General features: G+C 35.8%; 1 protein-coding gene across 1 annotated transcript; it reads left to right on the top strand.

Annotated features, from left to right (window-relative positions):
• Window positions 1-294: 294 nt before the first annotated feature.
• LOC118051471 (uncharacterized) lies at window positions 295-11,268 on the top strand. Its single transcript, XM_073409240.1, has 8 exons — window positions 295-433; window positions 546-2,319; window positions 3,771-4,307; window positions 4,874-5,067; window positions 5,167-5,748; window positions 7,128-9,030; window positions 9,679-9,851; window positions 9,947-11,268. The coding sequence occupies exons 2-8, from the start codon at window positions 555-557 to the stop codon at window positions 10,889-10,891; spliced, it is 6,099 nt and encodes a 2,032-aa protein (XP_073265341.1). The 5' UTR covers window positions 295-433; window positions 546-554; the 3' UTR covers window positions 10,892-11,268.
• Window positions 11,269-13,908: the final 2,640 nt, after the last annotated feature.

Genomic DNA, 13,908 nt, shown 5'->3' with positions numbered 1-13,908 from the left:
TTGTTTTTAGATGCTTTTTAAGAATGTTTTTAGTTTTAAAAAATAATAAATTAATATTTTTTAAATATTATCTATAATTTTAAAATATTAACATAAAAAATAAAAAAAAATTCAAACAAAAATTTATTTTAAACATCATCATATATCACAATCTCAAATACACATTTGCTTTTTCTTATAAATTTTATTAACACCTTGAAAAGAAAAAAGCTCCAAGTTTCTGTAAAAATGGAAAATGTCAAGCATATTTAATGTAATCCACTCTTTAAATAGATATCTTAACCACTGTTAAAACTTAAAAGACTCCAAGCATACACCATACCACTGTTGAAACTTTTCAAAACCTTGAACTTAATGCCACTTCCTCTGCCTCTACCTCTGCCTGGCTCCTTCCTCTCACCATCCTAGGGTTTACACAGAGGTTGTCACTAAGGTTTGTGCTTTGTTGTTTCTTTATTTACATTTTACATAAATGTCATAAAATATATCATGGGGTTTTTTGTCGTTTAAGTAGTAAATTTGTTTATTTTTATAAAATATTACAGGCTCTTTAAATGGAGGATGCAATGGATGATTTAAAACTGGTTGACATCAAGAAAGAGAGTTTGCATAAATGTCTCGATCAACTGCATGCACAAGCCTCTTCAATTCTTTCATTCACTCTTGAATGGAAAGATTTGGAGGCTCATTGTGAATCCTCGAAGGCTTTTTTTTTAAGGAAAATGGAAGAACTTGCCTTGCTTGAGAAGAAAAATGTTGAAATGTTGAAAGTGGTCGAGGAACGTGAGGAGAAGTTTGAAATTAAGGCCAAAAAATATGAGGAGTGTATTTCTGAGGTGCAAAATAAGGAAAAACAGTTGGGTTTGGTGAAAAATTGGATTCAAGAATGTGATTTGGAGTTGAAAACTCGGCGGGAGGAATTAAATATGGTTCGACAAGAGGTTGAGGATTGTAATGTGGTGCTCAGTGTGAAAAAAGAGGAATTGCGGTTGGTGCAGACACAGATTGAATCGAAGGAGAGGAATTTGGGTTCGTTGGAAAAGTTACTTGAACAGCATTGTAGGGAGATTTTTGAGAAAGATGAGAAATTGGGAACTTTACAGAAGTCGGTCGAGGAACGTTTGAAGGAGCTTGAATTCAATGAGAAGGAGGTGGAAAGGGTGAGAAAGTTGATAGCGAATTGTGACCGTGATCTTGAGTTCAAACAGAAGGAGTTACGAAATGTCAGGAACTTGATCAATGATTGTAATAAGGAGCTTTCGTCAAAGGAGATGGATTTGAAAATGTTGCAGGTGAGGAGTTCTGCTAAATTTGTTTCAAAGAAGGACGAACTATATGGAATAAAAAAATCAATTGAGTGCTCGAAGGAGCTTGATTTGAAAAAGGAGGAGCTGGACAGAACTAAAGAATTGATCCAGGAATGCGTAAAAGAGCTTGATTCTGAAGAGAGGGAACTAAGTCTAATAAAGAAATCAATTGGGGAGAGCTCAAAAGATTTTGATTCGAGACAGAACCATCTTGGATCAATCAGTGTGCTGATTGATGAATATACAGAAGAACTTGAAGCCAAAGAGAAGCAACATGATGCGGTGAAGAAGTCTATCAATGTGCGCTCTGCAGAGCTCAAATCAAAAGAAACAGAGTTGAGGTCGATTGAAGATTCTATCAAAGAGCTCTCAGCAAAGCTTCATCAAAAAGAGGAGAAATTGGATTCAGCTCGACAACATGTGAAACATTGTGCCAGAAAAATTGAATCAAAAGAGGAGGAGCTCAATAAAATCAAGGGAAGAATGAACACATATGATAAAGAGCTTGAATCGAGAGAGAGGGAGTTTCATGCCATTCAACTGTCCATTGAATACCGAAGTGAGGAACTTAAAGGGAAGGAGAGGCAACTGAAATCAGTCCAACTATCGATAAGAGAATGTGAGAAAGAGCTGAAAGCAATGAAGGAACAGAAAAATTCCATTCAAAAATTAATTTTAGAATGCTCTGAGAAGCTCCAATCAAAAGAGAAGAACCTTATTTTGGCAAGACAATCTCTCAGAGAATGCTGTGATGATCTCGAATTGAAGAAGGTGCAGTTGGATTCAATTCAAAGATCTTCCCATGAGTTGAATAAAAAGTCTGAAGAAAAAGAGAAACATCTCAATTCACTAGAAAAAACATTAGACGAACGCTTGAAAATTTTTGGAGTGAAGGAGATGCAGTTCGAAGAACGTGTCAATGAGATTGAATTGAAAGAGCAACAATTGCATTTAATGCAACAATCAGTAGAAAAATACCGTAAAGAAGTGGAGTTGAAAGAGCAGCAATTAGGTAACATCCTTAATTTATAAAGTGCCTTTTCTCCTTTAGTGTGAACCTGATGGCTGATCTAATTATCTGCATTGCACAACTAACTGTTGTTTGTGATTGGTTAACTTCACATTCAGTTCATTACATCTATTTTTGTGTCTACATATTTCTTTAGAGTTCTTTTAAGGCTTATGATTATTCCCCCCCTTCATTTGAACTTGCTGCTGTGCCCACCAGTGTCAATGGTGCAGTCCTTTCATTAATGTTCATACTCTTTGGACTCCTATCCTTTTTGCAATTCTTTTAGCAAGTCCTTTTTTTTTTCCTGGTTCCAAGGCCTGGTTTAATGCTCTCCTCTCACTGGTATTTCCTCCCTCCAGTCTAGTTTCTCTCAATTTTGGGGCAGCTTGCTGATGATTTCTCAGAATTCTACTTTGGTATCGGTAGAGAATAAGTTTGGTTCGATATTCGTAGTTACATTTGTTGCTTCATTCTTTCACCCGGTTGCTGCCACTGGGTTTTGCTGGAATTGCTGGCTTTCTCGTTCTGCGGCTGATTTCTGGGTTTTTGAGTTTGTCCATTAGAGTCTTATTGCTCTGCAATTTGAGGAACCTCTGGTTTTTTTATGTTCGTACTATTTCATGGAGCTTCTTTGATCTTGGAAGACTTGTTCCTAGCCAACAAGCTTGTGTCATTTCCTGATGTACTTTGCTTGACGGTTTCCTTTTCTGCTTCTGGATTATGATTTTTTGGCTTTTAACTTTATTGCCCTATATCTCTACTCTAGTTACCTCTCTTAGTAAAATGATTCATGATTCACCAAAAAAAAAAAGTTTGAGTTAGCAGCCGACTACCACATCATTAGAGTAGCTTTAACAGAACTTCAATGACTTGTCGGGACTTGCTGTAGTTCTGCTTCCTGTCCTTGTTATTGCAGAATCATCTGTCTGTGATTGTTAATGTTCTTCTTGGTACTTATCTTTTGTAGTCGCATCTCCCTTCTTCCTTTTATTGATCACTTCTTCCTTAGACACAAGCAGGGTGTCTTGAGAAATCCCGGGTCTGACTGAAGGGAAATTAGTTGGTTAGGCAGGGGCTATGTTCTGCTTTAAGGGGCTAGGACCTAGGAAGCAAGGGAAAAAATTCTCTCGTGACATGGTCATGCATAATCCTGAAATTTAGTATTTTCACAAGCCATCTGTATTGATACCACGGCATCCTAAAAACTTAGAAATTTCTGATTTTGTTTTTTCTAAAATTGATTTTGCAAGCATAAGCATTTCTAGGTCTTGCACTATGGGCACACTGCTTTGGTTATTTTGTCAGTTCTGCTGGTACTGCCTAAAAATTGTGTAAGCAATTGTAGTGCATGGCAAATACATATAATTTATGTCTGAACCTGATATGTTTTCTTAGTAACGGTCTGATCCTGATCTAATTATTAATAATGTTTTCATCTGTCCCTTGCTTAGGTAGCAACATCCTTTCTACGCATGTAAGGGTTGACCAAACTGAAAATGTTATAAATCCAAAACATGCTTCAACTTCAACTTTCCAATTTAATGCCACCACCAGCGAGAGGAGTTCACCAGTGGTAAATGTTTGTGTAAGCGAACATGATCTGATGCACCATGGAGTTTCAGCTGAACCAGCAAAGGTTGTTTTGGATATTGTCCAGAATTGGAAGAAAGGACTTGCAGGATTTGATGCAAGTGTGAACAGGGATAATGTTGTTCTATTGGAGCAGCTAATGAAAGTCTCGCCAAAAATAAGTCCTCAGGTGAAAGAAGCTGCAACAAAGCTGGCGGTTCTATGGGAAAAAAATATAAGATTGGAGACCGAGGATTCTATGGAGGTTTTGATGTTTTTGCTGTTTTTGGCTGTGTATGGATTGGTTTCTTGTTTTAGAAGAGACCGAATTTTAAGACTTGTTAGAGTCATTGCTCAGCAAAAGCAGGCTCCTGAAATATTCAAGGCCCTCGGTTTTGCAGGTAAAGATCTGGCTCCGGGTAAGTTTACAGACTCTTCACTGCTAACGAATATAGCTATCTGGTCACAGATTGATTTCCTTTGGAACCAGTATTTCTATCTTTGTAGTTTGAAATAGGCTTGCGCATAATATAATTGCATTAATCCTATACCTATTTGTATATTTTTTTGTTTGCTTAGCAATGTCCTGAACCTTAGACCTTCTTGTAGCCTTCTTTCTGATGGAAACCTTAGATAACATGACCTTGCCATCAATATGACATGCCCGTATCTAGGCTCCCCAAGTACTCGTGCTGTTTTTCTTTGATTTTAGATTGCCATTCTGATGCATTACTAAAGGTATTTATCTTGGAATGATGTCTGATTAAACAGTGGAAGGATTTTCTTCTAGATGACTTTTTCTGCCTGTTGGCTCTATGTAATAAACTATTTTTCGAAGCTCATCTGAAGTTATTCATTGACATAGTTTAAGATGAGTTCTGTTTAATCATCCTCAAATGCAGCCAGAATCTGATTCAGCAATGTCCGATTTCCTGTGGCCTGGAGGCTGCAATTTTATTTTACCTGATCTTTTTTTTTATTGCAGCTTTTATTGAGAATCTTATTGAAGAGAAGCAATACGTGGCTGCTGCTAGATTTAGTCTTGCATTTGAGCTTGTCAGCAGATATCCACCAGAAGTCATCCTGAGAAAAGGCGTGGATGCAATGAATGGTGCCTCGGCCTCCACGGGAAGAACTGATTCAAGTGAAGCACAGGCATGTATCTTCTACCGCATCCTTGTATTATCATCTGTTTCCTAGTCAGTGATCCTATTCTCTTTACACACAAACACACACTTGTGAGTGCACAAACAAACATGCAAATCTGCTCTCGAGTAGCATGGAAAGCATATTGACAGTGGGACATTGCTGCAGCGTAAGGCCATTGACAAAGCAATATCTGCTCTAAGATCTATTTTGGAACTTGTAGCAGATTACAAATATGAATCCAAATATGTGACTGAGGACATTATTCGTTCCATTTCTTACCTGGAAAAGAAAAGGGAAGGCTGGACACGCTCTCTGCAAGCTCCGAACTCCGTGGATCAACCACAACTGCAAGGCAGAAACTATCACACAGCCGGCATTTCTTGCCCTGCTGATCGGCTAGCTTCTGCTTCCGTTGTCCAACCACAGCTACTGAATCCAAACCTCTGGAATCAACTGCAACAAGAAGATATGCGTTTTAGGTCTGATTTTCCGGTTGATATTCCTGGAGTAAGGAATCAGTCGGCTTTTGCTCCCATTATGCAACCACATCTACACAGCTCAAACTTCCAGGACCAAGAACAACTGCAAGATAACAATAAGCGTCCAAGGATAGATCTGTTAGCTGATAGACCACAAGTTACTCAAGATGTTGCCGCTTATGGAGGTGCAACTCAGTTTTTCACTGCTACAAACCACTTTGGAGCCTCAGACGTGAATGCTCAACAATCAAATATTGCTGGAAGACACAACTGGGACCCCACCTGGCAACAGCGCTGATAGGTCATCCCTGTCACCGGCCTGTACATAGTGGTGCATAGAACCGTGCTTATGTCTTCTGTCTCTAGATCCCTTCTCTTGCTTTTGTCCATATTAGAACCCGTGCTAATATCATCCTGCATTGCCTTACTTAGGTTAATTTAAGCTGTTTTTTAACTTTTGATTCCAAGAAAAAGTTTATGTTTGGTTAGAAATACATTACCACTAAAATCAAAAGTTTATTACGAAATTCACTCAAGATTTTAATTTAATTAAAATTTAAAGACTTTAACCTTTCACGTATGGATTGATTTGAGTCATTTTTATCAAATACATTTCTAATTTAAAGTTATTTTAACTATTCTTGTCATAAATCATTTATAAAAAACAACTTATGAATTATGATTTAAAATCACTCATAAATAATCCTTAATTGACTTTTAATTAGGACTCTTAATTAGAGATGGCTTTTTAAAATCTGAACATGCTAGATATTAACTTGAATGATTATACATATAATTAATTAAGGACACAAACAATTAAATTTTCTTTTAACCATATTCTGATAATAGATATTAAACCTTATTATTATTATTATTATTGTTATTATTGTTGTTGTTGTTGTTGTAGTATTGAAGTTAAGAAGATAATAACGTTTTTATCTTTGTTTCAAATATAATTTTTAGTAAATTTTATGTTTTTTTTAAATGAATAGATAGAGAAGAAGATTGAATTAAGTCTTCTTTTTTTTCACAAATATAAATTTAAAGAATTTATCATTACATCTAAATTTGAATTATTGACTTGAATTAATTTAATTTTTATTATTATATCTGAAAATTGAAAATTTAAAAATTTAAAAAAAATATGAGAATATAAATAACAGTAAAAGAGAGAAGAAAGGGGGATTTTTAACATTATTTAAATAAAATGTATATAAGATTGAGTTAACTAAGCCATGTCAGCTCTAGATATTTTCTTTTTAAAATATTATTTTAATAAAAATAATTTATTAGGATTAACCTGGATTTGGTATAAATAAATAATTTTTCAATGCTATACTATCCAATTCTATTCAGATATGATTATGATTCTATTATTATAATAATATCATTTATGATAAATCAATTATTATAGAAACAAATACAGATCAAATTCTATTGGCTTTGGGGGGGGGGGGATTCATAAATTTCCACGTAGAATATTCTCCTCTTAAAATACATTATTTCAGTCTTTATTCACATGACAGTGGGACCACATGGACCATACTTATTAAATTGGGTCATCATGGGCCCACGTTGTCCAATTATAATCCCATAATCCATAAATAACAGCCTGTCGCTTTATTCTTTCCCTCATGGCCTCCCTCTAACAGGTTTCCGTCTCCTTTGCTGACTCCTGGAAAACGACGCCAAAGAGGAAAATTTTTCCTTATAAAAACCCTAAAAGAAAGCAAATATCTTTACGTCTCCTTCGCTTTTTTCTTTCTTTCAACAATGGAGGAGAAAGTTTCGAACGAGTTGAAAAACAGTGAGTTAAAGCAAGAAATAGTACGCAAAACTATGAACGAACTTCAAGAAAAAGCTTCTTCTGTTCTGTTACTTTGTTTACAATGGAAGGAATTAGAGGATCACTTTGACTCCATCAGGGGTTTGATCCAGGCGGAGAAGGAAGAGGTTGAGAGGAAGGAGAGAGTGGTTAGGGAGAGGGAGAGGGAAGTCGGAGTGAAAGAGAAGAGAGTGGAGGAATTGGTGAATGAAGTTAAGTTAAAAGATCAAGACTTTAAGGAGTGGAGAAGAGAGCTTGAGTTGAAAGAAATAAATTTTGGGCAGAAAGTCAGAGAAAGGTATGATGAAATTGAGTTGAAGGAGAAGAAAGTCGAGGAAGAGTTCAGAGAAGTTGCATTGAGAGAAGAGAGGGCGGATAAGAGATTTAAAGAGGCTGAAGAGAAGGAGAGGAGGGTTGGAGAGTTGTTTAAGGAAGTTAGGGTGAAAGATGACGAGTTTTGGGAATGGAGAAAAGAGGTTGAGTTGAAGGAGAAGGAGCTTGAGTTGAAAGGTAGGGAGGTTGAGGAGAGGATTAAAGAGATTGGATTGAAAGATAGGAAAGTTGAGGAGAGGATTAAAGAGATTGGATTGAAAGATAGGAAGGTTGAGGAAAGTCTTAAAGAGCTTGGATTGAAAGATAGGAAGGTTGAGGAGAGGATTAACGAGATTGGATTGAAAGATAGGAAGGTTGAGGAGAGGCTTAAAGAGATTGGATTCAAAGATAGGAAGGTTGGGGAGAGGCTTAAAGAGGTTGGATTGAAAGATAGGATGGTCGAGGAGAGGCTTAAAGAGGTTGGATTGAAAGGTAGGGAGGTTGAGGAGAGGGTTAAAAAGATTGCATTGATGGAGAAGAATGTTGGCAAAAGGAGCGAGGAAGTTGAATTGAATAGGAGGAAATTAGAGGAAGGATTTAGAGAACTTGAGTCGAAAAGTAGGGAGGTTGAGGAGATAATTAAAGGGGTTGAGTTGAAGGAGAAGGAATTGGAGGAACGGTGTAGGGCGTTTGATTTGAAAGGGAAGCAAATTGAAGAGGTTCAGTTGAAGGAGAAGGAACTAGAAGAGAGGTTACAGGAAGTTGAAATGGAAAATAAGAAGTGCTTGGAGCGAATTAAGGAGTTTGAGTTGAAGGAGAAACAAGTTGCTGATGCTTGTAATGCCCGTGTGAAGTCGGAGACAGTAGATTATTCTTTAGATGCCAACCTACATTTTTCAGTGAAAATGGATGGAAAGGCATTGCAAATTTTATTAAATAAGCGTTGTAAACATGACGAGAAGATGAAAAATGAGGTCTCTATTGCTTTGGGACTTTCCTCGGATCCTGCAAAGCTGGTTTTGGATGCAATGGAAGGGTTTCACCCACCCCATTTGAGGGAGGGTGATGTGGAGTTCAAAGAGGTTGTTGTGAAAAGAAGTTGCAATCTTTTGCTTGAGCAATTAATGAAAATATCCCCAGCAATCAAACCACATGTGAGAAAAGAAGCAACGAAACTTGCCTTTCTTTGGATGATAAAGATGACAGTGGATGGTCAACAGAATTCGGATGTTTTGGGTTTTTTTAATCTCTTGGCTGCTTATGGACTGGCCTCTGCTTTTGATTCAGATGAGCTCATAAGCCGTTTGGTGATTATTGCTCGAAATAAGCAGACTCCTGAATTCTTGCGTGTCCTTGAACTAGGAGATAAAATTCCTGGTAAGTTCCTAATCCTTGTGCTCAGTATGATTTTTTTGCGTTCTTCTGTGTCTATAATCTAGTAATCCTTTTTCTGCACTACCATGCTATTAATGAATTATAACTATTCTATATTTGGTATTGGCAGACACTTGTATGTAATTAAATTTATAGTTTATTTCACATCTCAAGATTCTGTTATGTAAATACAAGATAGTGGAAAATCATGGAAATTCTTAAAAAAGTTGGTCGTTTTTGAAGCTTTCTTTGGTGGTAAGTCAATGAATCCTGTATTGCATGGAGAATGCACTGTATACCCTGTGTTTGGAGCAGAAATGCATGTAACTGCAATTAAAGGCCTATTTTAGTGTTCAGCTTATAGTCATTTGTTATGGTGTTGTCAAGAGCGGTAAAGGTCAAGGATAATCTTCTGCTAGTGCTAGCATCACCTGTCAATTTTTAAGCATCTTATTGCCAAATTACTTGGGAAATCCACTTAAATCCATGGCTTGAAGCACACCAGTTTTTACTTTCAATTTAGCCCTTGACTTCTTTAATGCCTGGTGAGAATTAATTGATTCGATTCTCTTTCAATTATTTTTTTTCATTTGAAATTATCTACTGTAGCGCGATAGAACTTGTAACTATTTTTTTGCATGCATATAACAGGTTTTATTCAAAATCTAATCTTAAAGAAACAGCCAATGGAAGCTATCAGATTCATTTATGCATTTGAGATGGTTAATCAGTTCCCACCCGGACCTATCTTGAGGGATTACTTGAGCGGTTCCAAGATTGCAGCCAGAAAAATTAAGAGGAGCAGCAAATCAATTGAAGGAGTGGTATGTTTTGCTGGCTTTCTCCTTCAATATGTCAGTCTCTTCTCTTGTGGATGATCCAACTGTTATTATATGCTCACACTAAAACTTGCTAACAGGTTGAGTCTGTAAAGAGAAGAGTAGCCGACCTAATGGTTGTACTGAAATGCGTTGAAGATTACAAGCTTGAAACTGTATTCTCACCAGATACCCTCAAGCAACAAATAAAAGATGTCGAAAGACAACTTTCAATTAGGAAAACAAAGTTACCAAACCTGCGCAGCAATTCTTGTCAGCCTAATCTGAGTGAGAAGAAACGTTTGGCCCCAAAATCTGCTGCTTCTGCCTCTGTCCTCTCATCCAAATCTGTCTCTGCCACTAAACCTGCTGTCAATTCCACGATGGCTGCCTGTACTGCTACCTCAACTGCTCCCATCACAGCCACCTCCCTCTCTCCAACTGTTGCCTTCATTGCTTCCCCAGTCACTGTCACCTCTCTTGCCCCAACTACTTCCGCTATTGCTATTCCAGTCGTCCCTGTGATTGTTACTTCTTCCTCCACGACAGCTGCAGCCGCTGTTACCCCAATAGCAGTCACCTCTCCCGCCTCTACTGCATCCATTACTGCCTCCACTACCCGAAGTACAGTTGTCTCCCCTTCCTCAAGCAGACCTTCTGGCTCAATCCCCAAGACTGAACCACAATACCAGGGTGGAAATAAACGCTGTCAAGCGCAGTACCAGGGCAGTGATAAGCACCCGCACCCTCAAGAACAACACCAGAGTGGAAATAAGCGCCCTCGGATTGCTAAATCACCAGAGGTTCCTCTAAGAGAACCATCACTTCAAAACACTGGCTTTGCACAGTCGGTGCCTGTCCCTCATCAGCGAGCAGAAGGTCCTTTTATAAATCAAAATCCATCTGGCGGACACTACAACTGTGCTGGTTATCGCCCACCAAACCCACAGATGAGCTCCCATTATAATTATGGACATCCATATTATCATGAGAACACATTTGGAAAACCTGGCTATGACAGTGCTGCCCACTTTCAGCGGCCATAGAATGTTACATGAAACTCTTGATGACATGGGGCTTGTTAAAGTGGGTGACGAATTTCTTAAAATCATCACGGTAGTCAACAAACAGCTGAGTAAAGCTCGAAGCAAATGAGCAATTTAGTGACAATTCCTGTTGGTATTCTAGTAGCTTATAGCTAGTTAACCTCATATTCTAGGACTTTGATGCCTTTGCTCAAAGATTCCAACGTGCCAAGAAGATTAAACTTTTTGCAGGTGTGGTTCCACATAATGTTAATAGTTATTTTTTGCCTTGTATGGTAGTCTTATCTGCTGCACAGCTTGGTGTATATAATCGACTTAATGGTCTGGTTACCTCGGAGATTTGGGATCACAAATGCAAGAGCCTGTCTTTTCTTGAATATTCTAATATTCGAAGAATGATTTCAGCCTTTGAATATTTATGTCAACCCAGGTGCCATTCATGTTTGAAACTAACAATTTGCTCTTGACCGGGATAATTAACTAGCTTGGTATAGATTGCTGCTAATTACTTTTGGAAAAATGGCTTTCACTCTGCTATTCACCTGATCACATCTTGCTTTATATCAGGCTCTACAGACTCTTTTGCTGGCATCCACTGCCTCTATATGTGTTTTAGCTCACCTTATAAGCACTTTCTTAATTTCCTGAGCTTTCTTTTGAGATTGTTTAACATATCAAACGCTGGAAAATGGCAATATATATCAGCATAGCACAGTTAAGTTTAACATCTGCAATTAATTACTATGTTTTCATGTTTTTGTTATTTTTATATGTAAAAAACACTCCTAAAACTCATACGCAAAGTTCATCACGATGAAAATTAAGCGCACAACGAAAATCAGGCACGCACATGCAAATCTCACCAAAAAACAAATTGATAATTTTGAAACAACATCAACACATTAAAGAATCCTGGGATGTTGAAATAGATGTGAGGAAACCATGAGAAATTTTTGGGAATTTCTGCAATTGGAGAAACTCGTGGTTCATGGGAGTGAAGAGCTGTTGCACAGCTGCTGTCCTGGAGAAGCTTATTGCAGAAGCTACCGTCCTCAGGTCTGAGATCAATGCTCAAATGAAGGGATTCTTTTATGAAATTTTTCTGAGGTTATCTCCAGCACGTGAGGAAGCTTAGGTAGAAATTTCGGAATTATTGAAGCTGAGTAAGGTTGTGTTTTCAGGTGTCAATGTCACTGGTTCTGTCACTTCCTGGCCGCGCTCGTTCCTCTCCGTTTATCTTTTCATTTCATGGTTTCCTACTCATCCTCCTACATAATATGCCTTCCTTGTATTTTTTCTTCTTTTTACTCTAGTCCCTCTCTTTCTTCTTCTTTCATCCACTTTGCTCTCAACATTTTTGTTTTCCCTTGTTTTTGTTCTTTCTCTATTTTTTTAATTTCTGATTTTTTTAGCTTTTAATTTTTGTTTTGTTTTTGTAAATATGAAAAAACAGGCAAATGGATTGAAAAAAACACAGATATATTTTTATTTTTATTGCATTTTTTGAAATTATATTAAAAAACAGTGTAAAAGACAATGTTTTTCAAGTGATCATCAGTGGGGGTTGTAGATTTTTTGTTTTTTAAAAGTGTTTTTGATAATTTTTTTGTTTTAAATTAAATTATTATTTATGTTTTAAAATATCTTAATGTATTGATATAAAAACAATTAAAAAATTATTATTTTAATATATTTTTAAATAAAATATACTTTAAAAACCTACTACAATATCAAACATAGTCATCATTCTGTCTTTATATATAAGAGAGGGAATCTTCCGCCTCTTGCTATTTATTTCTCTTATTTTTTTTTCAAACTTTAGCCAACAACTTTTGCTTGTCTCCTCATTTTTTTTCATGGTAGGTGGAGTTGGTTGTCTTTTTATTTTTATTTTTTTTTTTTGTATTGGGATCAAAAGATGGCTGGCTTTTATTTGACAATGAGAGAGGGAGAGAGAGGGACATGCTTTTGTCATTGAAAATTAAAGGAGTGGGGAGTCTGTCATTGAAAAATAATAATAATAAAAAACAGCTGTTTTGAGGGGTGTTTTCTAATGTTTTTAAAAAATATTTTTAGTTTGAAAAAATATTAAATTAATATTTTTTTATTATTTTAATATATTAATTTTTAAAATAAAAAAAAAATCTAAAAGAAATTATTTTAAAACATTATTTAAAAAAATACCATGCACAACAACCTCAAATATTCTAAAGTAATATTTGTTTTTTGTGATGGCATTATAATTTTTTAAAAATTAAATTTTTTAATATAAATTAATATATTTTAGTATTTTTGGATCAGGAAATGATTTCCTCTGTCTCATATTGAAAATTAAAAAATTATTATTTTAAATTATTTTTAAGTAAAAAATAATTTAAAATTATTATAATAAAAAACAATATTTTAATGTTGAAAAAGGATAAATGTTGTTGTTTTTCAATTATTTCTCCTCCCTCAATTATTTCATGTCACTCCCTCCATCATTTTTCCAAAGTCTTCCTTTTTTTGTCTTTCTAGATTTTCTGTCCCCCTCCTCTCGCTTTCGGTTGTTACTCAAAAGAAAATGGCTCCTCCTTTGGATAATTCTTTGAGTGTGTTTAGCACTACGTTTATGAAAAAAAATTAATTTATTAATTTATTTATATTTTTAGATTATTTTAATATAATAATATTAAAAATAATTTTTTTAAAAATATATTATTTTAAAATATTTTACAAAGAACAAAACATTTTTAATACATAACTTTTAACACGCTTACAAGCAACCATTTACCTTCTGCTTTCTCAATCATTTCCACGTGCCAAAGTCCTGAGCTGTTAAGTACACTGATTACATATAGTCTATGTAAGCACGTGCACGTGCCAGCTGACACTAACTAAATGTTCCTTTTGGACTGAATTCCTGCACTTGGTGCGTTTATCATTTGTCTTTTCTTTTAATTTTGATTTATATTGAAAAATAACATCAATATTAATTTTAATAAAAAACAAAAATCAAAATTATGTTGATTAAATTT

This window comes from Populus alba, chromosome 5 (genome assembly GCF_005239225.2).
Source record: "Populus alba chromosome 5, ASM523922v2, whole genome shotgun sequence".
Classification (NCBI taxonomy): Eukaryota; Viridiplantae; Streptophyta; class Magnoliopsida; order Malpighiales; family Salicaceae; genus Populus; species Populus alba.
This window is presented reverse-complemented; position numbering and strand designations above follow the sequence as displayed.

Coding starts and splice junctions, on each gene's coding strand:
- LOC118051471 (XM_073409240.1), top strand. CDS start 555: ATGGAGGATGCAATGGATGATTTAAAACTGGTTGACATCAAGAAAGAG. Junction 4,308..4,873: donor AGGTAAAGATCTGGCTCCGG/GTAAGTTTACAG, acceptor TTTTTATTGCAG/CTTTTATTGAGAATCTTATT. Junction 5,068..5,166: donor GTATCTTCTACCGCATCCTT/GTATTATCATCT, acceptor GCTCTCGAGTAG/CATGGAAAGCATATTGACAG.